Source organism: Eleutherodactylus coqui, chromosome 6 (assembly GCF_035609145.1).
Source record: "Eleutherodactylus coqui strain aEleCoq1 chromosome 6, aEleCoq1.hap1, whole genome shotgun sequence".
Classification (NCBI taxonomy): domain Eukaryota; kingdom Metazoa; phylum Chordata; class Amphibia; order Anura; family Eleutherodactylidae; genus Eleutherodactylus; species Eleutherodactylus coqui.
The window spans coordinates 183,603,784-183,629,393 of NC_089842.1; the positions used below are offsets into that span (position 1 = coordinate 183,603,784).

General features: G+C 41.9%; 1 protein-coding gene across 1 annotated transcript in view; it reads left to right on the plus strand.

Annotated features, from left to right (window-relative positions):
* The first annotated feature begins 1,002 nt into the window (after positions 1–1,002).
* Positions 1,003–25,610, plus strand: part of RAB15 (RAB15, member RAS oncogene family) — a 49,032-nt gene continuing 24,424 nt past the window's right edge. Inside the window, exons 1-3 of the mRNA XM_066605836.1 lie at positions 1,003–1,301; positions 20,676–20,736; positions 21,539–21,599. Of these exons, the coding sequence (XP_066461933.1) occupies positions 1,178–1,301; positions 20,676–20,736; positions 21,539–21,599 (246 nt within the window). The 5' untranslated portion in view covers positions 1,003–1,177. The remainder of the gene's footprint in view (positions 1,302–20,675; positions 20,737–21,538; positions 21,600–25,610) is intronic.

A 25,610-nucleotide genomic window follows, 5' to 3' on the forward strand; every position in this document is an offset into this window, starting at 1 on the left:
GCTGGCGTGAATGCCCGGCCGATATACGTTCGTCTGAATAAGCCCTTAGGGTGCTTTTACACAGGATCGAGCATCGCTGACTGAAAGGAGTTGTAGCAACCCGGGGATCATTCTAGCCCCTGCCTCCATTCATAGTAAACCAGTAGCCGTTCTTAACTGAGCGACTGCCACTTTACATGGAACAATACCACATGCGGTTTTCTGCATGCAGAAACTGAACGAAAAGCGAAAGACTTTTCGATCGTCGTTCATTCAGTGCATGCATTTACACTGAACGATAATCGTTCAGATTCTTGCTGGATCATGGATCTGAATAATAATCGCTCTGTGTAAAAGCACCCTGAGATCCAATATGTTGAACATGTAGACACCAGAGGAAAAGAGCAGCACATAGCAGAAACAGATACATTTTTTTTTAGCAATGTTTCTTTCATGCAGAAGCAAGCTGGAGATAACATTTCAGCAGAATTCTATATACTGTGTGTGTGTATATATATATATATATATATATATATATATATATATATATATAGTAAGATTGCTTTTCTAGTGCTGTGCAGTCGAACTACAGTCCAGACCGACTGCAACATCTAAAAAGCAATTTGCAATCCCCAGTGACTATTCCTTTATGTGATTGTCCAAACTGTATCATTTTACCAAATTTCTAACTGTGTCAAACCAGTCTGACAGGTTCACTCCAACCTAGAAGCAGGAATGTACGACCAGGAAATGGGCAGCTTAGTACCACCTGCTGGCAACGGAGTAGTGATCTACCTCACCATTCCACCTGCCTGGCCATTCCTCCACACACACCCAGCCTTTCTGTCTGTATGGGCTCTAGGTGCACACATCAGCCTCTCCTAATCCAGTCTACTGCATAAGGTGGAGCCTGGCTGCTGCTGCCTCCCCTCCTCCTACAAGACCATTTTGATAAATCTACCATCTGGGTATTTCACATAAGGCTCTGTGTATTTTTTTTTGTCAAGACTCAGAGAAGAAGGAATCAAATTATCCACATCCTGCTTCTCATTAAGATTTAAGGAGAGGCTCCAAGGATAATCCCTTTAAGAAGAAGCATCAGCAATGGATGGAGAGCAGGGAGCCTCCTGATTGACTCCAGCCTCCTCCCTTCCCTGCTACTCACTGTCTATGTGCACAGGCTGCTAACAGACACACAATGGCCAAACAATATGATGTTCTTTTCAGATTACTTCTCATTGGGGACTCTGGGGTTGGAAAAACATGTTTGCTCTGCAGATTCACAGACAATGAATTCCATCCTTCCCATATCTCAACAATAGGTAAGATGTTGCTTTGTCTCTATGGATGCATCAGGCGTTATGAGGGGAGATCATCATGTTTATGGTAACCTGTATCTATTTGTAATATATAATGTTACTGATGTTAAATAAACCCTCCTAATAATCATAAACAAGACAAATCTGTCTTTTCCGGTGGGGATTATCTAATGTACTCAGCTATTTAGATGTATTTTAATACTCATTTATGTCAAAGACTTCGCGTAATTTTATTGATTCCAAAAAGAAGCCTGAACTCTATATTCAAAGTGTCTGTTTAATGTAGAGAAATGCTCATATGTGTCTACAGAGATGTTTATTCATGGCTAACATTCTGATAGTGTAGCATGTAAACTGTGAGCGTTACCTGTTATGTCCAAACTTGCATGGTTTTTGCTGTAAAATAGATTTATTAGGACATTAACTATGTGTGTGTATATATAAATGACCAGCTCAGATGTAACAACCCCCCCCCCCCGCACTAATAATAAAAATGCTGGGACTTTAAAAGAAAATCTCGCTGTGTAAACCCAGACTGATTATAACGCCGCTAATAACAAGGTTGGTTAAAAATCTAATGTAATCACCAATTGCATACTAATTCAGCTAATTGTTGAGGAACTGCTATTGATCAACAACTGCCTGTGCTTGGAATTCCTTCTTCATGACCTCATACGCTGAGCCCAGATTATTCAGGTGAAGGCTTTATGGCTTAAATAACAGTTCCCTAATATGTTCCCATCAGAATAGCTCCCTTTAGCAACAGGAAGACAATGTTACAGGGGTTGCCCCATGGAAAATACTGGCTACAGTTAAATCCAGCCCATAATTATACACCTTTTTTGTATTTACACCTCTTGAAGACCATGTTTCTATCCCCAGATATTTCAGGAATGACCTCCACCTACTGTCTCTATTAAGTGTCTACCTCACTAAGGGTATGTTCACACAGCGGAATCTGACCTGGATTCTTCCAAGTGGATTCTACCTCTAAAAACTGCAGCAAAGCCACATACGGGTATATTGACACAGTTTCAAATTCAAATTTTGCACTGTGAATGGGCAAAACCCACATGCGGAATTTCTGATGCGATTCTGTATTAAGTGACCTGTCTCTTCTAAATGCAGATCTTTGCAGAATTGTGTTTTGGCATTTTGCTCATTCACTGGGCTAAATCCGCATGTGAAGCTTCAGCAGACACTTGCTGCTCAACTGTGGATTTCTGCTGTGGTTTTTAGAAGTAGAACCCATGCAGAAAAATCCACATCATGTGAACAGACCCTGCAGGCTCTCACATGAGCGTATTCTACCGCGTATCACGCAGTACCGATCTCCCATTCACTTTCAATCGTGACACAGACGTCATGCGAAATGCACACGCAAAAAAATGTGGTAGGCACTGTCTTGGCGCACATACCCGCCAAGATAGGGAATAGGGCTTGTCGTCATGCAACAAGTACGCGTGTCATTGCATACTTGCTGTGTGTGCCGACATGAGAAATACGTGCGCACAGAAAATGTATGTCTGTGTGTGTGTATACAAATTTTTCCACCTGCTCAGTTTAGCGTCTCTTTCAGCTACAGAGAAGTAATACTTAGGCTGTTCTCACACAGCGGAGAAAATCGCAGAAGATTTGTGCATAGCGTGATGCACAAATATGAACCCACGACCACCACCCTGCATTGCACTGTGATGCGGGAAACAAATCGTGGCATGTCCTATCTTTGGGCGTGCCCTCACATCACCCATTGTTCTCAATGGGGCAGGTAGCAGCATTGCTCCGTGTGCTATGTGCAAGGTTTCCCTATTAAAAACAATGGGAAAAACTCTGTGATCATCCGCCGCAGCTCTAAACCACGGTGGAGGATTGCTGCTTCCTGGAAGTGATGCAAGGCAGTTTTAAGCTAAAAACTTCTCGCATCCGCGGGAAAATCCCAGGCTGGCAAGCACGATAACTGGCTGTGATTCACGGCCCAGTATCGAACTTGCCTGTGTGGAATTAACCATAGGCAACATTCACACGGGCGAGTGCAATATTGAGCTGAGAAACTCAGTCCGATACTGCACTTGCCAAAATATGATTTTTCACGGCAAACCACTTTTGATTAAAAATCACATTGCTTCTCCCAAATTTAGTCCCTCACGCGTGTGATAGCATTGCAATTATTTCCTATTGACTTTCATGGGAGTCATCACATTGCACTCGCATGCACAGCACCTGGCATGCGAGTACGTTGCGGTGTCTTTAAAGGTCACATTAAAAACAATGGGCGAGGCATTCCAAGGGAATGCCAAAAGACAGAGTGTGCTGCAATGTTTTGTTCAAATGGATTTCATATTCGTTCAACTTTCATGCACTTCGCACAAAACCCGCGTCAGAATATCACTGGTGAATAAGCCCTCAGGCCGTACTAACATGGGATAGTTTTAACGCACTGTGAGATGCATAGAACTTGCACAGAAATAGAACCCCTTATTTGCAAAGGGTGTATTTTATATTTGTTTGTTTTGTGTGTTTGTTTTATATTGCCTATCCTTTTCTTCGGGAGCCAAAAAATCCTCATTTTTGAAAAATGCTGCTACAGCTTGCGTATGCCTGCTGCAGAATTCTACAATTTAGGTGTGGCTTTTGTCACCGTGGCATTGCTGCAGGTATTCCGTTGTGGAATCCCCGCAATGCTTCCGCCATGTGAGAAGCTGGCTTAAGAGTAAAACTGCACTAAGACTTTGCCTATAATACATGATGTGCTGCCAAATATCGCAGCATTGCCATGCAACATCACAACCTAATGTAAGTGAATGCAGTTGTGCTGCAAATTGCTACGACCCAAGAACTGCAAGAAATTAAGCAAGTTTGGATTTCTTGTAACTGCTGGGTCATGGTCATCATAACTTGCAAGTCACGACACAACTGCCTTCACTTGCATTAGGTTGTAATGTAGCATGGCAGTATTGCAAACTTTGGCGGATCGATATGTTTTGTGACCAAAATTGCTGTGTAGCCCTTGCCTAATTCTGAGTTAATAGAGGAAGATTCACAGGACCCTCCTCTGTTAATTTAGACCAAAGAGTAGCTACCAAGTATAAAAAGAGTCTTTCACTCTGGAGGATCCAGACCATCCATGCATTACACAAACAGCCCATTGATTTAAATGAGAATGATATAATACTTCATTTTCCCTGAGGTGGAGCTGCAGAAGAATTGAACACTTACTGCCAGACCCCACCCAAATTTCCAGCCAATTACTGAAGATGCACGAGCATCCCATCCTTCCTTTCATAAGTTTATTGTTGAGAATACTTCTTTAAAAAAAAACTTCAAATTTGTCGAATTGCTATAAAAGTATAAACTCACTAATATTAAAGGGAGGCCCTGACTTGAAAAGAATTCTGTTAACAGTATTCTTTAGGACATTCTTCAAACTTTGATCCTGTTTTTTAAAACTGTCGCAGTGCGGTGGCCACTAGTTAACCTCACTGTGAATGGGTAAATATTTGCACTTTTTGCAACCAATTTTTAATTTGTTAAATTTTTTTTTTAATTTTCCCGAAAGGTGTTTTGTTTTTTAAGCATGATGGCATAACACAATGGTTACACAATAGTGACAATGTGGATTGTGGCTGTGAGAACTTGATCATTTTTTACAAGAGGAGTCGTTATTTAGCCAAGTGTCTGGCTATGTAAGAGGGGTCTTAACTAGTGTGGGCATCATGGCAAAATGTTAGTTAGTTAGTTTAGTTGATGGCGTACTCGCACCTGAACATATGCAATGCGTCCAGGGGAAAAGAGCTCCATGTTGCAGAATCCAATGCAGCATGGCACAATTGTTTTTTCTTTTTTGTAAGAATCATATGGAGTCCTACAGAAACCCCCTCCAGATGACTCTACATAAAATCCCATGGCAGCCCTGTTGTTCTCTATGTAACTCTCAGGTTGTTCATGTGGCAAATTTGTTGCAGACAGTTCTAGAATTGGAATTTCATTCAGTATATCTGAATAAATGAATGGTTAATGGTGCATGGATTTTTACTATTGTAGACTTGGAACAATCACAGGAATTTCTGTAACAAACATGCCTTGTGTTAATATTAAAGCCATATCCACACGGCAGATACAGCACCCTGTCCATGTACTGTGCAGGAGGCATGAAAATAGGACATGCTGTGACTTTTCAATATTGCTCATGTACGGTATAAGGGCAGGTTCATACAGGCGTATTGCAAAATATGCTAGTTTCTGCGCAAGTATTTTGCGCCGTAAACCAGGGTACTTTGCATGCATCCCTGCGCAAATACTGTGTATTTGCACAGGCACCGCCAGTTCATAGGGTTGGGGAAATCGCTTTGCCGCGATTTAAATGGCTATTAAAGGGGTTGTCTCGCGAAAGCAAGTGGGGTTAATTACTTCTGTATGGCCATATTAATGCACTTTGTAATATGCATTAAATATGAGCCATACAGAAGTTATTCACTTACCTGCTCCGTTGCTGGCGTCCCCGTCTCCATGGCTCCGTCTAATTTCGGTGTCGTCTTGCTTTTTTAGACGCGCTTGCGCAGATGGGTCTTCTCCCTTCGGCTCGGAAGCAGCAGCGTTTTGGCTCCGCCCCCTTGTACGCGTCATCGCGTAGCTCCGCCCCTGTCACATGTGCCGATTCCAGCCTCCTGATTATTTAAATCAAGGAACGTTTTATTTGCACCTTCTATGTGGTCACCGCTACCTATTTTCTAATAGAGCCATAGTTGACTGGGTAGTTACCTTTTTATGATCCATGAGCCAATTATGGACTTTTTTTATGGCATTCTCTGAATAAACTCTAGACTGTTCTAAAACCCGGAATGCATTGGTTGGAGTCCTCTGAACAGGGATGAGGTCACCACAACAGGTGATTATGTGAGTTGGCAGTTGCTGAAAACAATAGATTCAGCTTGCCAACATGAATATGTCAAGTAGGTGATGTCAGCATAACTTCTGAAAGTTATACCTATTATGCCTTTGCTTTGTCTTTAGTTGGGTTAGATGAAAGAAATGGTATCTTCTGAACGGAAAAAAAGCCTTCATTCTGTTGTGTGTTTTTTTTTTTTTTGTTTGTTTGTTTTTTTTAAACAAAAAAAGAAATTTTATATATATATATTTTTTAAGCAAAACATTGGATCCATATTTGTCCAATAGAATATACCATTTGAGACAAAAATGTCTTAATGTTAAAAATGTTTTAAAACTCGTCCATGAAAAATTTGACCATGTGAATCGATACATAGACTTACATAAGCTCTGTATTACAGTACACAAAACACAGACCAAATACAGGGTTAAAATATTGCTTGTCTGAAAGCAACTTTAAGTATCTTTGACCCCTATAACTCTAAAACTTTGTTGCTGGTATATACTGTGCACAGATCAGCCATAACCTCTAAAACCACCTCGCACAAGGCTGCCTGCAGACGGCCGGGTCGGATCTCGCAGCAGGATGCGACCCGGGCCCCGGTATTGACCTTCTACTCGCCCGTCTTCTCCCTCTTCACTGCGATGTGCTGGCTGGCGCACAGCCGCACATGTGCAGTGCAGAGCCAGCATACATTGTGTAGGTAGTTTGTATCAAAGTAACATCAACATGAATGCCAGTCCCAATGTTTTCTGGCAGAACATTTTTCAGAGCATAGCACTGCCTGCTCTAGCTTGATCTCTACCCATGGTGCGTCCTGCACATATCTCCTACCCAGGTAAGCAATGCACCTGGCCATCCACATGATATAAAAGAAGACCTTGACTCATCCGAGCAGGTGCCGCTTCTTTGCACCGCCGCATGGTCCAGTTGTGACTCACATCCCCATTATAGGCGATTTCAAAAGCCAATAGTGGTCTGCATAGTCAATTTGAGCAATCTGTAGTTATACATTCCCAGATGCTGCAAGCGATGATGCACTATGTGCTCTGATGCCTTTCTATCATAAACCGAATTAACTACTTCAGCAAGCTGTAAACAATAGCTCCTCTGAGGAATCAGATCAGACAGGATAGTCTTCGCTTCCCATGCACATAAATAAGCATTCGGCACACATGACCTTTGTTCATATTGTCCTGTCTTGGACCAGTTTTGGTAGGTACTTACCAAGAAAGGCCTGTAGTTTCAGAGATGCTCTGTCTGGCGCTGGTTACTGTCTTTCAGAAATCGCCTCACACTAGTTGCAATACCAGGCACAACCTGGTATTGCAACTCAGCTCCACTAATGTCAACGTGGCTGATTTGCAATACTGCATGCAACCTGTAGGCAGGCGTGGTGCTGTGGAAAGCAACAAACAAGTTTTTTTGTTTTTTTTTATCCTATACAACCTCTTTAGGTTCTTTAAACTTCACCTGCTGTTACATTACACTTACTTACACCGTCCTGTAGATGGGAGATATTGGAGTCGCAGCTATACTGAATTCCTTAATTTCATATAGAGTTTTATCAGGTTTAATTTAGGAGTAGACCGACCTTCTTGGAAATATAAAACTAATGTCTAGGGAAGCCTAACATCTAGAAACATGCTAGTTTTATTTGGAATTGAACTGCCTTTGATCTGGCGCATTAAATGACTGTTTTCATTTGACAATCTCTACTGTCGTAGTGGAAAGATCTGCAATGCTAAAAATGTTTGTCCTTAAACGGACCCTATTGTTATACTTGAACATTGTAAGTTGTCTGAAGAGGAATCAATGACTGTAAATTGTCCTACTGTTTATTGTAATGGGTAGTTAGAAACCTAACACACAGTCCATGTACAACTGCATGTAATAATTGTATTTGAAGGCAGATCATTCTGGATTGATAGTACGCGTGAAAAAACTCATTGTATGTTCTATTTATGATGCGAGTTTCACCCGAGTCTCTTGGGTACAACTTACTCTTAGGTCTATTGTGCACCTAGCCAAAAAAAACAAAACTGATGTTAAAACAATTGCCCTGTTGGAAGTTGGACATGCAAGATGGTGATATCACAAGGGGTGCCTTATAAATTGATGGCAACCACTAGGGTGTGGGTATTCTCCAGTGAATTATCAGTGTTATGCATATGACTACTTTGGATGGGCATTGTATGATATAAAACTGTTTAATTCAGGAAAGTATAAGAAATTTGCTGTAGCTTATTAAATCCTACAGTAGAAATGTAAATCCATAACTGGACTCTCTAGGAGGGGGCATGAAGAACTGCTCTGCACCACAGACACACTTAAAGGAGTTGTCTCACTTGTAGCTGTTTTTGCTGCATGAAGTAGAAAGCTCTGTACATTGTGTAGTGGCCAGTGTTGGTACTGCAGGCGGAGTTCCATTCACTTTACTAGAACTCAGCCTACAGTACCAACCTGTAACACTACTTCCTGTTTTCCCTGGGAAATGCTACAGTGGTCCCATGACGATGCCTGTCTGTACCGACAGAGAAAGTCACGGGACTGTTACAGCGAATCAGAGGCCACAGCATCACCATCTGTTCTCTTGACATCCGTGATCACATCCTAGGCACCTATGATGACAGGAGTTTCAAACAACGACACTGCAGCCTCTGATTGGCAGCAGCAGTCACATTACTTCTGCTGTCATCATAGACAAATATTGCTGCGGGACCTACTGCAGCATTTCCTGGGAGAAGAAGAGGTGAGTATGGTTTATTCTGTAATTTTATAACCTGACCACTTTTTTTTTTTTTTTTTTTCTGTCAGACAGCTACTTTAAAGTGCCCATACACATTAGATTAGACAAAAGTTGATGAGTAGTTTCAACCAAACAAATCGTTCACCTGGTGAAAAATATCAATGTGCTAAGTTAGCCAACTGATGACACTGTCATCATCTGAAAAAAAGAGGGCTAATTCACACTGTGATTTTGGCGCGTGATGCACAGCCGCATGACCTGCTGTGATTGGAGTCAATGAAAGTATATGGACTTTCATTGATCAACTCACATTAGCGTGTAAATGGTGTGTGTAGACGTGTGTGTGTGTGGAAAAAGTTTGCAGCATGCTGTATTTCACCGCATATCACAGTGTAAGGCTTCTTTCTCATGATCGTATATCAGCTCCCACCCTCTCCCTGCCTCTTGTCCATAGCCATCAATGGGAGGAGGCAAGGCGGGACGGTGCTTAGCTCCACCCCATCCCATTGCAAAGAACGAGCTGGGAGGAGAATAGAGGTGTACCTGTGATAGGGAGGGAGGGAAAAGGGGCAATGGCATAGTAGTCTGGGCGCATATGCGCTGGGAACCATGCCGTCTGAATGGGCGCACAAACGTTTGATTTGTGCGCCCGTTCACCTATTTTAGCTCTCCCAATACAGTGTATCGGCCGGCCATTAAAACGGCCGGCTGATAAACGCTCGTGGGAAAGAAGGCTAAGGCATAGCTCTCCACAAGTGTTGCATTTTAACGCAGCAGATTTCTGCCACCGGAGCCGCCGTGGGAGAACACTAAAGTCATTATGATAGATTCATTGTGGAAAATCATGGCATGCTGTGAGTTTCATATGCGAGCAGAAAATTGTGGCAGATTTCTGCTCGCGTACATCGGACTGCGGATTATCGCCATGGATAACTGAATGAAATATCGCCCATGGACAGGAGGCCTTATTGTTTTTTATGGGCAGAGTATGCAACGCTGGCAATAAACAATACATTGTGTAAGGGCGGCGATACATATGTAACCCCACTAATTATTCCCTGATGTCTCGTAACACTGCAAAATCACGCAGTTATGTGTGCAATTTTGTGCAGAAGGGGTCTAAATGTGTGTACCTCCATTTACTCTTATTCAGCCTCCGGGGCGCAAATGCACACAAAAATAGCATACCGCATTTTTTTTTTCTTCCCCCGACTGAAACCTGCACGAAAAATGTAGAATGTGAGGGAACCCCTTGAAATCAATGAGTTCTACTGTCTACGTTTTTTGCCCGTGTGAAGGATCCCTAACTCGCAGTGAAAATTGGTCAGGTTTTCACTGAATGACACTGCAATTGTCCATGTGGTTATAGCCTAAGGCTATAATAAACTCGAATTGCTATTGTGCTTATATAGTACTCGTGATCTTTTCACATGCTTCTAATAGATTTTAATGATAAAAACTCATAGGAAATAATGGCTGATTTCTTATGAGAAATGGCCCAAAAAAAAGACATTCTTCAATCTTGCAGCATCGCTGCGCAATAAAAATCGTTCATGTGAATTAATATATTGAAAGCACAGCGTTAACACGTGCTAGTTCTGCCCTTATTGCAACTGGACGGAACTCGCGCATGAAACTCGCCTGTGTGAATTAGCACCGAGTCCTAAGAATGCTACAAAAAGTATTTTATGTCAACCAATTCCCCCCCCCCCCCCCCAGAGAGGACCTTAAACCATCTACTTACAAAGGAGAAAATGCCAAATATACTGTAACTAGTAAATGGAGTCTCGGGTGCTGAGCTCTAACATGACAAGCTTTCCTTGTTGGCTGTTATTACCATAAAACATAAGTATTATCTTCTGCTTTGTCATGTTTCCTATGATTCATGTTACTAAGATTTTCTCTAATAACTCTTCATTAAGGGCATTGCACTCTCGTCAGCAAATCACTGTGACATTTACTAAGTATAACTTGATGTTCTCTTCATACTTAAAGATGTTCAATGAAAATGTAGAGCCATAAGCACTAAGATTACATTGTTTCAGTCTTGAATTGTACATCAAAGCAGGCACTGTATTTAAAAGCTGAGCTAATATTAGCAATACATTAAATGTGATTGAAGCTATGATCTGGGCTATACTAGCCTGGATTGTAGCACCTAGCATGGAAAGGAAAAGCTTCCAGTGTATTGAATCCCAGAGCAAAGCTATACCTGGGCTCTTGCCACCCAAGATCACACCTGGATTGGCAACTTGGCATTTGTGCCTTGTGCTATAAATTCTGTTGGCATCCTCCAGTAGTATACTATGTTCACATCACTGTTACAGGTTCCATTTCCCTGCTCCATTACGGGAGCAGGAAAACAGAAACCCCTGGGTCAAATGGACACAGAGGAGATGATAGATAGATAGATAGATAGATGAGCGAACGTGCTCGGCCACGCCCCTTTTTCGCCCGAATACCGCGATTTTCGAGTACTTCCGTACTCGGGCGAAAAAATTCGGGGGTCGCCGTGGCGGCACGGGGGGGTTGCAGCGGGGAGTGGGGGGGAGAGAGAGAGGGCTCCCCCCTGTTCCCTGCTGCTACCCCCCACGCCGCCACGCCTCTCCCCGCCCCCCGGCGCACCCGAGTAGTGAAGTACTCGGAAATCGCGGTATTCGGGCGAAAAAGGGGCGTGGCCGAGCACGTTCGCTCATCTCTAATAGAGATATCTATCTATTTTATTTTTTTCCCGAGGTGACCAGAGCCTTAGTTAGAGACTGGTTAGACCTTCTTCATATCCGTGCTGGAGAACGTTTCAGATGAAGTAGCACAGCATGCTATGCTATTCAGTAGAGCGAAAGTGATGCTCCACTTTCCCCCTCTACACTAAAGCCGCTTACAGCTCTGACAGTAATCCGAGAGTCTCACTTAAAGCCCATCCCCTCTAGTCCAGGTTGTGAGATGGATAGATATACTTTTTCTAATTCTTTGTGCTGTCTGTGAATTTACAGAATGATTAACTACCTTGGAAGGATGACATTGTGCTACCGATATATATTATTATGCTTTATGAAGGACATAGTTTAATTTTCTGCAGAATATACCAGTTCATTGCAGAAAGATGTTTTTGAAAATTTTTCACTTTCTTTTGTGTGCTTTTATATGAAGAAATGTCTTTGTTTTTGCAAAGTACATTTTGCTTTGGAAAAAAGTGTGAAGTACATAATATGAATATTTTCATATTGATGTCAGTGTAGTTTATAGTGATAAGACATGACTGACTAAGAGGGTTCTATCATGCTGGAAGAGTGTAAAGGCCCTTTTACACACAACGATCGCTCAAAAGCCATCTTTTGAGCGAATTGTTATGTGGAACTGAGCGCTCATCGTGCACTTTTCGGCCATCGTTGATTTCAGGTCCGCATCATCCCCTCAGGACAATAGGAAAAGACGGACCGCATGCTGTGTTCTCCGGGTGGCGCTGAAAAGAGCTGATAACATTCTTTAACAGCCGCTGTCACACTGGAGAACAATAGCTATGTATTTGGAGAACAAACCACCCACTGATCTCTAAATACATGCAATGAAGTACCAAAGGGCTGATTTAGCCCATTAGTACCTATGCAAAATGATTGCTCAAAACTGTCAGTTTCTGACAAATTTTGAGCGATCATCTGTGGGTGTAAATGCACCTTTTAGTGTTTTATCACTATACTATACTGGCCTTTCTAGAATATATTCCATGTCAAACTTGCAGCAAAACCTCCACGGAGTGACTATACCCTGAGGGCTCCCTCATACTGGCGAGCGCGATTTCACAGTGAGAAGATAACGGCAATACCGCATATTTGCGCATGCGATGTTTGAGCGTCAGCGATGCTTTTTACTTGTCAACCGTCGCTGTTGCCTGCAAATTTTTCTTTTTTTCCACACGCGATAAACTACAACAGGAGTTGCTGATGTTAAAAACACATCACAAGTTCTGCGTTGAGCTGCAAGATATATGGGAGGCTTCATTGGGAAACATGGGAGAGAAAAAATAGCAAAATGCAGAAAGATAGAGCAGGCAGTGATTTACAAATCTCACAACATCGCAAATGGGGATGAAGTCATTGAAAAGCATGGATTTCATAATTCAGCGTTTTCTTGCACTCTCGCATTGCTCAAAAAACCGCTTTTTTTTTTTTTTTTTCCCCCCCCTCGCCAGTGTGAAGGTGGCCTTAAGGCTACTAACACACTGCATGTATCCAAGTTGGGCCCGAGAGGCCCAGGCAAAACTTGCATTGGTTATATCAACGGACGCCTATCCGTGTGCCGTTCAATATATGTATGGCCAGCACATTGAAATGCATTTGCATGTCTTAATGCTAGTCGGAGATCGGACAAGAATAGGACATGGGATGAGGTTTTTCACGCAGACCACCAGAAAAACAGTAGTGTGCATAGCCCCCTAGGCTATAATTAATCCAAATCCTGTAAATTAACACTGACAGCACACACGCACAAATAAGTGTGCTAGTGTACTGGAGGCCTAATATGATATTCACTAACTGGTTTTAAGACCTGGCTATAAAGACTTTGTCTATGAATAACCCTTTAATCCTAAAATATTTTAATCTGTCAGTACGCCCAATGAGAAACCTTAAGGCCTAATTACACAGGTGAGTTTTTAGATCAGTTTTTGTAACCCAGCAAACTCCAATAGAACCTATTAAAATTGGGACCTTTCAGATGAGCAGTTTTATTCCTCTTCCCACATATTAAGGCCGGCTGCACACGGCCGTAACGGGCTCCGCCGCGGAATTCCGCGGCGGAGCCTGTCACGGCGCCCCCCCAGAGACCCCCAAACTTACCTGCGGATCCGGCATCCTCGCTCCCGCATGACGCTTCGGTGTGACGCGCCGGCCACGTCGGCGGTAGGCAGGGGAAGCGGTTTTACGCTATCTTCCGCTGTGCCACAGCGGAAGATAGCGTGACGGACGGCTTCCATTGACTGCAATGGAAGCCGTCCACGCGTACACCCGCGACAAATAGAGCATGCCGCGGGTGAGGTCGGGTGATTTCACGGTGTGGAATACCGCGGTGGAATTCTGCACTGTGAGCACTGAGCTATTAGGTTCAATAGAACCTAATAGCTGTGGGCAACGCAGCGGATTTCCGCTGCGAATTACGCGGCGGAAATCCGCTCGTGGGAAGGAGCCTTTAGGCTGCCTGCAGACGTCCGGGTCGGATGCCGCATGTGGGATCCCGCAGCCGAATTCGACCATGTGTCCAGCCGGTGACCCCCCTGCGTACCTGTCCAGATTCCTCATAATCTGCATTGCAGATGTGCCGGCTGGCGCAGTACAGATTATGCTGTGCCATTGCTAAGCGATGACGTGAATTCCCCAGCCCGTCTGCAGTGTCGGCCGCAAATTGGACCACTTTCATTGACTGCACTGGAAGCCGTGAGTAATGAAGATAAAAAGGAGGGTGGAGCAAGACCCAGTGCAACAGTTGTGGAGTAAAGTGTTTTGAATGATGGAGGTACTACCAACCAGATAACGCTCCACCAAGGTGGGCGTTGAGTATAGCGAAAGAAAATGTAGTAAAATACTGGTGGTGAAGGCACAACACTTTAAGCTAGTTGAAAGTTAAAGGTCCAAGATCTGATGGTAAAAGCACTTCTTTTTTTAAAATTTTTTTATTTAACATAGAAAACCAGCAAGTGAAATACGCGTTTCGGGGGTCGAGCCCTGCAGTGTCCCAAAGGGAGACCCCAGACACATGACATACGTGGGGAACTGGGAGGATATAGTGCTGGCTTGTTACGGTGGCACTTACTATGCTCTTTCCTGGAGGAGCACATGCAGCCAAAGCAGGAGTATCCCTGCAGGCCACCTGGGATACCCCTAGGATAGGGAAATGCCCACTAAACAGGAGAATAATAAATTCAGCCACAGACAGTTCAGAGTACCATGGGTCTCTAGGAATGGTTAGAGCCCAGAATAAACTTTACTTGAAAACAGATGATAGAAGGCAATTCAATTTAAGACTTTACAGTGCAGGCAAATGACTAGACTTCAAAATGTATTCCCTCCACACAGCTCATCAGCTCAGACACATGTTTGAACAGAGATTACTATCTTGCAGTACCTCCACCCCTACTTGGAGATACATGGGTGTGACAATTAAACTATGTACCTCCTATGCAGTGATCCAGACCTCAAACAGCCACGTAGGAATGAGTAGTACCTCTGCACTGGCCTTGAGAGGAAGTAGTTACTTACAAATGCTCTCTCGCGTTTGGGGCCTCACTCCATTTACATCCAGTCCACAAGCAGCACAGGATATCTCTCCTCCTCTTCCATCTTCACCAATGGAAGGCTGAAGGTGCCTCTATGTGGCTCTGAGTTAGGTGGAAATCAGGTGGCAGACAAGATGGAAGACCTTTTCCCGCTTTCAAGCACTCACATTTACACCTTCTCTCATACCACGTGACATGACATAACTGATACATTTACATGCAGGCTTTGGATTTTATTCAACACTTAACCCTTCTAGCACTGCAACTGTGCAACACACATACTGGAAATAACAAGACCGGTTTCCACAGTGCATCAACCTAAGACAAACATGTATGACATTTATGGAGGGGACCAGCATGAAGTACTGGGTCACTACAGCCTCTTCGTCAGTTCAGCTGGATTAAACCTTTGGAAATGTGTCACCGCCAGATATCCTGTCGTGTTTAATCCAGCTGAACTGACGAAGGAGCTCGAGGATCGGTACTGCTCTAGAGAGGTCCTGGAGGCCAGCATGAGAGGTTTGTATTAGAGGGACGTTTATTCTAAGTGTTAGCTTCCCTCCTGTCCATACATCACACAGCCCGCGCACTCCGATCTACTATCTACAGTGGCATGGCGCCATGGAGAGCTTTGTGGGTGAGGGTAAGGAGTTTGAATTTGGTTCTGTAGTGGATGGGCAGTCAGTACAACGACTGGCATAGTGCAGAGGCTTCCAAGAAGCGGCTGGATAGGAAGAGTCTAGCTGACGCATTTAGCATGAATTGGGGGAGAGTCTGGTGCGAAGAAGGCCGATGAGAGTGCGTTGCAGTAGTTGAGTCGGCAATGGATGAGGGCAATAACGAGTGTCTTTAGCGTGTCCGTGGTGAGAAATTGTTGGCTTTTAGCAATATTTCTGAGGTGTAGGTGGCATGTTCGGACTAGAGATTGAATGTGAGGGGTAAAGGAGAGGTCAGAGTCCTTTCCTTTACCCCTCACATGAATGGGGGGGGGGGGGGGGGGGGAAGGTCGGCTCAGCTGTTTGAGGGTGGAAAGATGAGAAGGTCAGTTTTTTTTGAGAGGTTATGTCTGAGAAACAGGGAGGACATGGCATAAGCAATGGTGGACAGTCAGTGATATTTTGGAGGAATGGTGCTGAGATGTCACAGAAAGAGGTGTATATCTGGGTGCCGTCAGGGTAGAGATATTGGAGGCCAAATCTGTGGATGGTTTGTCCAATTAGGGCTGTGTAAATAAAGAAGACAAGGGGGCCCCAACAGGGGAAGTGGAGAGGAGGTAGAGCCTGTGAAGGAGACGCTGAATGAGTGGTCAGAGCGGTGGGAGGAGAACCAGGAAAGAGCAGCGTCCTTTAGGCCAATGGAGCAAAGCATAGCAAGGCGGAGGTCCCAGTCAATACTGTCAAACACAGCAGAGAGGTCGAGGAGGATTAGTAGGGAGTAGTCGCCCCTAGATTTTACCCTCATCAGGTCGTTTGATACTTTTGTGAGGGCGGTTTCAGTCGATTGTATGGGGCAAAAGCCAGACTGTAGCCGGTAGAGGAGAAAATTGTCAGAGAGAAAGCGTTATAGTGATTTTGAGAGGAAGTGGAGTTTTGAGATGTGTCGGTCGGGTCAAGGGTCGGTTTCTCTAGCAGATGTGATATAATATAGTGTTTTGAATGAGGAGGGGAAGATGCGAGAGGTCAGGGAGAGGTTGAAGATGGTGGTGAGGTGGGTAATGACAGCCTGGTAAAAGGGACCAGAGGACGTGTGAGGAAAGAGGGTTGCTAGCGCAGGTGTTGGGGTGAGCAGTGAAGTGCAGTCTGGATACTTCTTCCATCACTCATCCACTATCTATACTAGAACCAACAGAGGAAGAAGTGCTGAAGAGCCTGGGATCGGGGCTAGCTGTGCAATGTTCGGTGATTTTTCTTTTCAGATGGTTTCGATCTTCTTTTCTTTTCTTTTTTTTTTTTTTTCTTTGAAATGGGCAGCTAGCTCTTCAGCACTGAGATCCTTCATAGGGGCTAGTACTTTGGGGCTGAGGAGAGAGTGGAAGGTGTCAAAGTTGTTTGGGGTTGTGGGATAGTGAGGAGACGAGAGAGGTGACATAAACTTATTTGGCATGGTGGAGGGCAAGGTTTTAGGTTTTGAGCATAAGGCCTGTTTCACATGGGCTACAAAATTGCACGATTTTGTAGCAATGCAACATCGCTACAAAACGCATGTGTGTGAAGCCCGTGGTTTCCAATGGGTTCTTTCACATGAGATGTTTTGTAGCCTGAAAGAACCCATAGGTAAGCATGGGCATCACATAATGTGTTTTGTAGCGATGTCACATCGCTACAAAATTGTGCGTGGGGTTTTTTTTTTTTTTTTTTTTTTTTTTTTGTAGCCCATGTGAAATAGGCCTTAATTTAAAAAAAGAGGAGGTCTGCGGGCTGTTTTGATTTTCTCAGTAGCCATTCAGTGCACACACAAAGCACCGCCGGAAGAAGCGCATTTGGGGCGTCAGCCACAGTTGCCGTGGTCTGCGTTGGACGGCTGGGGTCACAAGGGGTACCGCTTCAGCAGTTAGAATGTATTGAAGACTGAAAATAGAAATATTGTTAGAACTTTTATTTGTATTGATCGTTGTTTTGTTTTTTATTTTCATCTGTTCTTAACACTATAATACTAATAATTGAGCTTGTATGAAGATGAGGACCACCTACTACGAATAAATAAAAGTTGTGTGTAAATTACGCAAATGCTAAAGTAGTTTGCTGTCATTTTTTTTTCCTCATATCCTTTTTTTTTTATCTGTTTATTAAGGTTTCATGTTTTAGTTACAATTGTAAACCTAATAACCAGAGTAGTAATATTTAATGATGGAGTAGTACAAAATAAGATGAGCATTATGAAAGCATAGTGTTGATCTGTTTTGCCATATGTTATAATGGGTATATTAGAAAACCGAATGCCTCGTATATAGGCACAAAACAGAACCGCCAGCAAAGGCTGCACAAACCATAGAATATCAACACTTTCAACATTGTAACCCGAAGCTGCAAAAAAAGGTTTTAGAGGTAGGATATCTTAAAAGAAGAATGTGGTGCTATTCCGTTCAGATTGTCGGATGTTTAGAAAAGAGCGGTAACAAGGATGTTGTGATGAACGGCTAAAATAAATCCATGTACCCCTTACAGAAATAAACTGGCATCTAGTATCTTTTCCACTCCATTAGTTCCTGAAATCTATATAACTGATCAATTTTCTTTTTAAACCACTCTTGAATACTATGAACAATTTGAGAGAACCAGTGTGTTGGTATTAATTTAGCAGCCAGGTCTGGAAAGGGAGGTAGGGGCGCAAAGTACAATCAACTCAGGCGTGAGACACCTCTATTTGGCATACCTTTTTGATCACAAGCTTCACTTGACTCCAAAATTGCAAAAGTATAGGACATGAGAGCCGTAAGTGGGATAAAGTGCCTGGTGCTGAGTGGCATCTCCAACAGTCGTCAGAAGTAGGTAAATGGAGTCTTGTACCATCGTGTCAATGTTTAAAAGAAATTCTCTTAGATTCTAACACAGCCAGAAAATCCGTAGGCGTGCATAAGGATAAACTTTACCTCCATTTACCGAAAGCGGCTTGTCTAATTCATTCTCCCAAGCTCCAATGTAAATAAGAGTACAAGGCGAAACTGAGTCAATCAATAGCCCATAGATCATGGCAAGTAATTTTCTGAGTTTCGGAAGGTGTAGTAAGCTCTTAAGCCAGTTGGCATCTCTCAAAGAAAAACAAGGTTTTCTAATTAACCCTCTACATTCCACCATAAGTTGACCTTTAGACAATAATATAAAGTCTCCTATTTTCTACATTGGTATTAATTTTTCTATATGATCAAAGATCGAACTAAATTTTTAAGGCTTCATGGGGAGGGCCAGGTCAAGGAGGCTTCTATTTGGCATTCATAGAGAAAGGAAGGAGCTAGAATTAAGTGGCATTAGAGGTGAATGTGATGATCAAGTGATCTGGTCCAACTGAACAGACTACCAACCATGCGGTGTTCCTCTTTTCACTAGTGACCTGAAGCTCTATGGAGGGGGTCACAGGTGACCAGAGGAAAAAAAAAAAGGTTGTCACATCCCAGAAGGGATTAGTCAATATATAAATGTGGAGCAGACTGCGATACCAGAGAGACAGCAGGAAAGATGGTTAGCTTTGCAATAGACTTATATATTTAAGGCAATTTTTTTTTTTTTTTTTTTTTTTTTTTGCATTCCTATGTTTTGTATAGAATTGTAATCTTTTTTCAGTAATCAGTCAGCTTTTACTAGTGTATTTCAGTTTTGGAGTAGCAAAGACAAATATTTCCTACATTCTGCTGGAAATATTTTAAAGGACAGCCAGGAGCCTTTTGACATTGATTTAATTGTATATTCTTATTAATGCTGAAAAGTCTTGATGCTCCATTGTCAGGATTCCTCTAAATCGGTGATATTATTGAAAGTAAATGGTTCACTTTGTTTGAGAAACGTCTAGGGGCATAAAACACTTTTGTGTATTGATGCTTTATCTCATTTAATCCCCTACTGTGCACTTTTGTGGGCTATGACTAAGGGCTGCATTCTGTATATTGCAGAGAATGAGACTTTACTTTAATTTCAAATTTCTTAAATGTCCAAAACTATAGTCTTAAATTATGGGCATGTCTTGTGCCACCCAGTATTCTCAGCATGGGAGAAAAGCAGTGAGTTGACATCAAAGTACTTCAGTTTCCAATGTTTAGAGAACTTATTAGATATTACAGTTTCCAGTGTGATTGTCCTGCTACCAGCTCCTCATGGGCCACAGGCACAATGAACAGGAGGGGACCCATTGACTTATATGGGAGAATGTTGAAGGCATGCTCTGTGGCAGATCATATCTAATGGTCTATGAAGTGTGGTGCTTTTTGCAAAAAAAATAAATAAATAAAAATACGATCTTGTACTAGTCTTATAGAAGTGCATTTTTCAGACCATTACCATACATCACTAAAAGGGGTGTTCTGCGACTTATCCTAAGAGATAGGTCATCAGTAGTTGATCAGCAGGGTTCGGCTGTTCTGGATTCCTGCCAAACCGCTAACCCTCCAACCCACTGTCAGTGAAGTGGGAGCTTGATGTCGTCATTGATGGTCAGGGCTGGAAGTGTGATAGGAGGCAATGCTCCCAGTGATTCCAACGGGAGTTAAGCAATTCTGTACACTTCCAACTGTGACCACTGATGATGATATCTGTCTCGCAGTACTGGGCCAGATGAGATCAGCAGGGATCCAGAGCAGCAGACCGCCGCTGACTAACTATTTATGAGACTAGGCCATCAATAGGTAAAGACTTGGAATCCCCCTTCAAATTATCACTCTGTGCCTTTATGGCTGTGTTCCCTTCTGTAAAGTGCTTATATCACTTGCTTATTTTATCATGTTCAACATTCATATAGTAAATTTATCTTCTCCATTAATGCCTCCAGGAGTTGATTTTAAAATGAAGACCATAGATGTTGATGGCATCAAAGTGCGGATACAGATTTGGTAAGTTAACAAATGTGGAGCATATATTGTGGCTTCCATGGCTAGTCATCTGTCTAATTGTTGGGTTGAGCCAGTGTAATGTTAAAGGGGTTGGCCGACTTCTAGTTGTTTTGCTGCAACAAACAGACCACTTCATACATTGAGCAGTAGTCAGAGTTGGTATTGGAGGCTGAGTCCCATTCACTTCAATAGGACTTGCTCTGCAGTATCAACTGAGCCACTGCACAATGTACAAAGCTGTCTGCTTCCTACAGCAAAACAGCTAGAAGTGTGACAAAATGTTTGTTTGAAGGGTACATCCAACCTTATCTACCATTTTGTAGTTTAAAAAAGTAATCTATAAAAGGGTGTTCAAGTCAATATTTAAGGATCCATCTCTGAAGTGCTGACCTATACTTTATATAACGGATATATAAACAAGTTGTTTTTAATTTGGACACTTGTAACCAATAGCTTGGTCAGCTGCACTTTTGCAAGATGCAAGAATTAGTAATGAGTTTACTTTATGAACAAAAGCCAGCTTGGGGTATACTCGCTGTGTGGTAAATGAAAATACAGGAAAGTAAATTCTTATTTGTGCTGAAGTTCTTGTCTAGACAGAGAATTGGCCTGGAAAAAGAAAATCAATCTTCATGCTTATCCATAGAATGAGTTGAGACATCCTGCATATAAAGCCCCACGGCTTACTGTCTTGGCAAGACCTAGCAGAATGACATAATTATGACCATGTCACACGCTTCAGTGAAAATGATTTGATACTTTTTGTGATATTTGATCTATTAACCACAGAATATTTTCATAGGGACACGGCTGGTCAAGAGAGATACCAGACTATAACAAAACAGTACTACAGAAGAGCACAGGTAATGGCTTCCTGCAAATGTGAAGTAGTTGAGATTACTTTTTTTTTTTTTTTATAAGCTATTTGTGATGATGCTGCTGCTTGGGGAAATATAAAAAATAAATATATATAAAGTATTACAGTAAGAATTACCTGCCAATAGCTCTGTCCTTAACTTGCTTAGATTTTGGTATATTTTGGATCCAGCTAGTAATGACATGCATGTGGTTTAAATACAGTGGATAAATAGCCTGGTGCACGGCGTGATGTCCAAAGACTAATTCCTGCAGAAGATTGGAAAAGTTGAATGGTCTTTATTAGTACAGAACCCACAATAAAACACAATTTGGGACAAAGGGCCTCTTCATCAATTAAGTTGCAGTACACCATTCACTTTTCAGCTTAAGATGTATGGTGAAAATATTTGGTCTTTTTATCCGGTCTTCTACAGTTCATTCTATGTGTTCCCTCCCAGGTGAGGCATCCACCTGGTTGGTAATGGCTCCCTTTTCATCTACAGTTGTGTCTCTCAAGCTCAGGCAACAATTTGGGTTTGCTTCACTAATTTCTGTATGTGGTTTAAATAGTGGCTGCCATGTCCATTCTTTGACCCCTTTAGGCACAGACCTAACTAGAAGTGACCCCATAGCTGAAGCCTACAGATAACCATGTATAGCAGATAATGGCTATATCGCCCATTGACGCATGTATTTTGCCTAGTTGAGGGCATATCTGAGCTAGCACCACTCTAACTGGGGGTAATGTAGTGAGATGTGCCAAAAAAAAAAAAAAAAAAGGAATTGTTAGATGGTTTCTAAAGACCTAACCCATATTGCTTGAACCTATAGATAAGGGATGACTATCCTTTAATTTGCAAGAATACTTTAAGCGGGCCTTCAGGAAACCTGCAGTGAAATTGCAGGTGAAACAATTAGTTCTTCACAGACCCACATCACACTTGCCTGTAAACCCAGCCATAGTGGGATTGTTCTGTGGTGGGTGCTTCTACAAGAAAACCTGTACAGTTTCTGTATTTTTTATTTTTTGTCTTTGGCACTAACTTAAGATGCGTTTTCATGTAATATTTATAGTTTCAAAAAATCGTTAAAACGAGCGAGATTGAATGATATTGTTTAGTCTAAAGGTCAACAAATAACTGAACAACGAATGAGAAACGTGCATATTTTTTTTTATTTGTTCATTTTCTGCAGGACTAAAAATCATCGATGGCTAATTGGCTTGCTGTTCCATTTAAACATAGTAATGTGAAACGCTAAACGAGAAGTGAACGATGATCTGCGTGTCTAAATGGGCTGCGCGAACGTGTTAGCGGTGATGTCACTTATTCAAACAAACTTGGCTCCTCTAAAAGGGCCATTAGTGGCTTATCCCAACCACTACGATTTGTACACTGGTTCTATTATTTCTGCACTGTAGGGTAACTTTATTTAGACTTTAGATATCCTCCTGATTGGATTATATGATATAGAATTGGCTTCTCCAGGACTCTGCAGATTCCCGAATTTAATTTAAAGAATACAAGTATTGAAAAATACAAATTCTGTGCATAGAAAAAAAAGTGCCTCTATCTCCTTCTTTTTTTTTTTTTTTTCCCTTGAAAGCTGAAAATGAACTCGACTGAAAAGTACCATGTAGCATTATGTAGCAGTACCTGAAGACTGAACACTAAGAACTGCCACAGGCACATTCGTTTGGACAAAATTTCTAATAATGTGCTCTGACTCTGCAGCAGAGATGTGTACCAGTGCTGGATATATAATTGGCCTCGCTAGACTTTTGCCAAGGGGTGCCTACAGGAAACTGAGACACAAGATCATCTTTTCTCTAGCTGTGTTTAATTGCAAGTTCCTAGTACTCATTCTTCACTTAATTCTACCCGTTTATAATGTGATCTATTTTTAATGATCTATGTATTTCTAGGCTTCGATTTCTTAACAGCAAATAAAATGGGCCTCTTGCCTAATCTATTGTAAATTATAATCAGTATTGCTCACTCTCTTCTTTCTAATAGTCTGTTCTTGCAAGAATAGGCAATGTAATGTCCCACAAACACTTTGTTATTCCCTTTTTCCCTATAGTATACTGAGTTTGCCCTTTTCATCGTTTAATGGCCCTTCCCCTAATAGTCATAGCTGTGCCTCCTTTCCCAGTAGTGGCTGCAGGTCTCTTTTCCCCATTCCCCATTGGTCATAGCAGGTTCCTTTAGTCTTCCACTTTGTCATGTCAAGGCTTCTACTCATTTCAGTAGCCACAGAAGGTCCAATAAGTGTTCTTGCATTATGACTTGACAATATTAAAAAAAATAAAAATCCCTTGTAAGTGGAGCATGATGTGTACACGGATAAGAAAATATGGGGTCCAGATTTCACATAAATGTGATGTGGTGCTGATACTACTTTGTGCTGTATTTATAACTAGCTGATCTACCCGGCTTCGCCCAAGTTAATTTGGTACTGGTGTTTATCTGGTGTTCACACAGAAAATCTTATGAAGTCGTGGTTACTTTAGAGATATCGGGAAAAAAATATGTTCACCATTTTGCATGGTTCTCTGCGTTACCCAGGAAACAGCACGTGGAGATAAACATGCGACGTTTCCCTTATCTAAAATGACATCGGGAAGTGAGAAAATTAGATTACGTACATAAAATTTGGACGCTAATTCTTTTGCACTTAGAATTGAACAATCGAGTTGGGACCACTTTACTTTTCCTATTTATGACATAATCAATGCTCGTGCCAAATTTTAACTTTCTATTACACCAAGAAGTGAGAGAATTAGATTCCGTACGTAAAATTTGGACGCTAGTTCTTTTGCGCTAGAATTAAATAATCAAGTTGGGACCCCTTTACTTTTCCTATTTTGGACATAATCTATGCTCGTGCCAAATTTCCTGTTTCTACGACATCGGGAAGTTGGAGAATTAGTGGCGAGTCAGTCAGTGAGGGCTTTCGTTATATGCCCAAACTAGTGATAATTATGCTCACCAAATATTTTATATGGACTGCACAATTTGACACCTTTCTGTAAAATAAGATTGCTCATGGCAAATGTATGTCTAGCAAATGGATGGTACATCCTAGATGGATGGATGGATAGATATAGGTTTACAAGTCTTTCTATTATAGCCATATAACTATATTTAAGTTGGATGCTATCAGGCTTGCCAAATATCTATTAAGAACAATTGGGTAGATTCATTACTGAAAATCGGACAGTTTTCTGGCGCAAATTGCACTAGGCAAATGTCGAACATGCTTTGTGCCACATTTACTATGTGTATCACTATTTTGGTCACTATTTACGATTCCTTCAATAAAGGGCTGGTCCTTCATGTAGAAGGGGTTTTGACATAATTTTTTTGTGTAAACTAAGCCAACCAATAGGTGGTATAAAGTTGGACAAGACAGTCTAAAGATTCGACAGGCATTTCATTCAGCAGATCCACTGTGATAAATGTGGTGCATTTTAAGACTGTTCAGCATTGTCTAATTATTAAGGCTAATGCCCACGGCCAGATTTCTACCGCGTGACTACCCGGCCGATATACGGTCATCTGAATAAGCCCTTAAAATGTATAAAATAAAAATTTTACTTTGCAGCATTGTTTCCATGTCTGCCTTAAACGTTTGCACAGTCATAACGAATAATGCCCACTTTACATTAAGTCATTTATTGCCAGTGATTACACTTTATAGATAAATGAAAAGAAAAAAAAAATGTGGTGATAAAGGTTTCATCACTGGGGTTTTTTTTTTTTTTTAAGTTGAGCCTCTACAATTGGTAGTATGTAGCTCCCAAGTCCCCCCCTGCCCTCTCACTGGCACAACCAGTGAGGGGTAGTTTATATGAATGGCAGTAAGAACCCTGTCTCCACAAATTCTATAGAAATTCTGAAAACTGAACACTGTTATAATGCATAAATGACAAGGCTGGAAATTCTGTGAATGTATAATATAGTGATAAGAGAATGACCTGCTTGTTTGCATTAAGAAGTATTTACATGATTCAG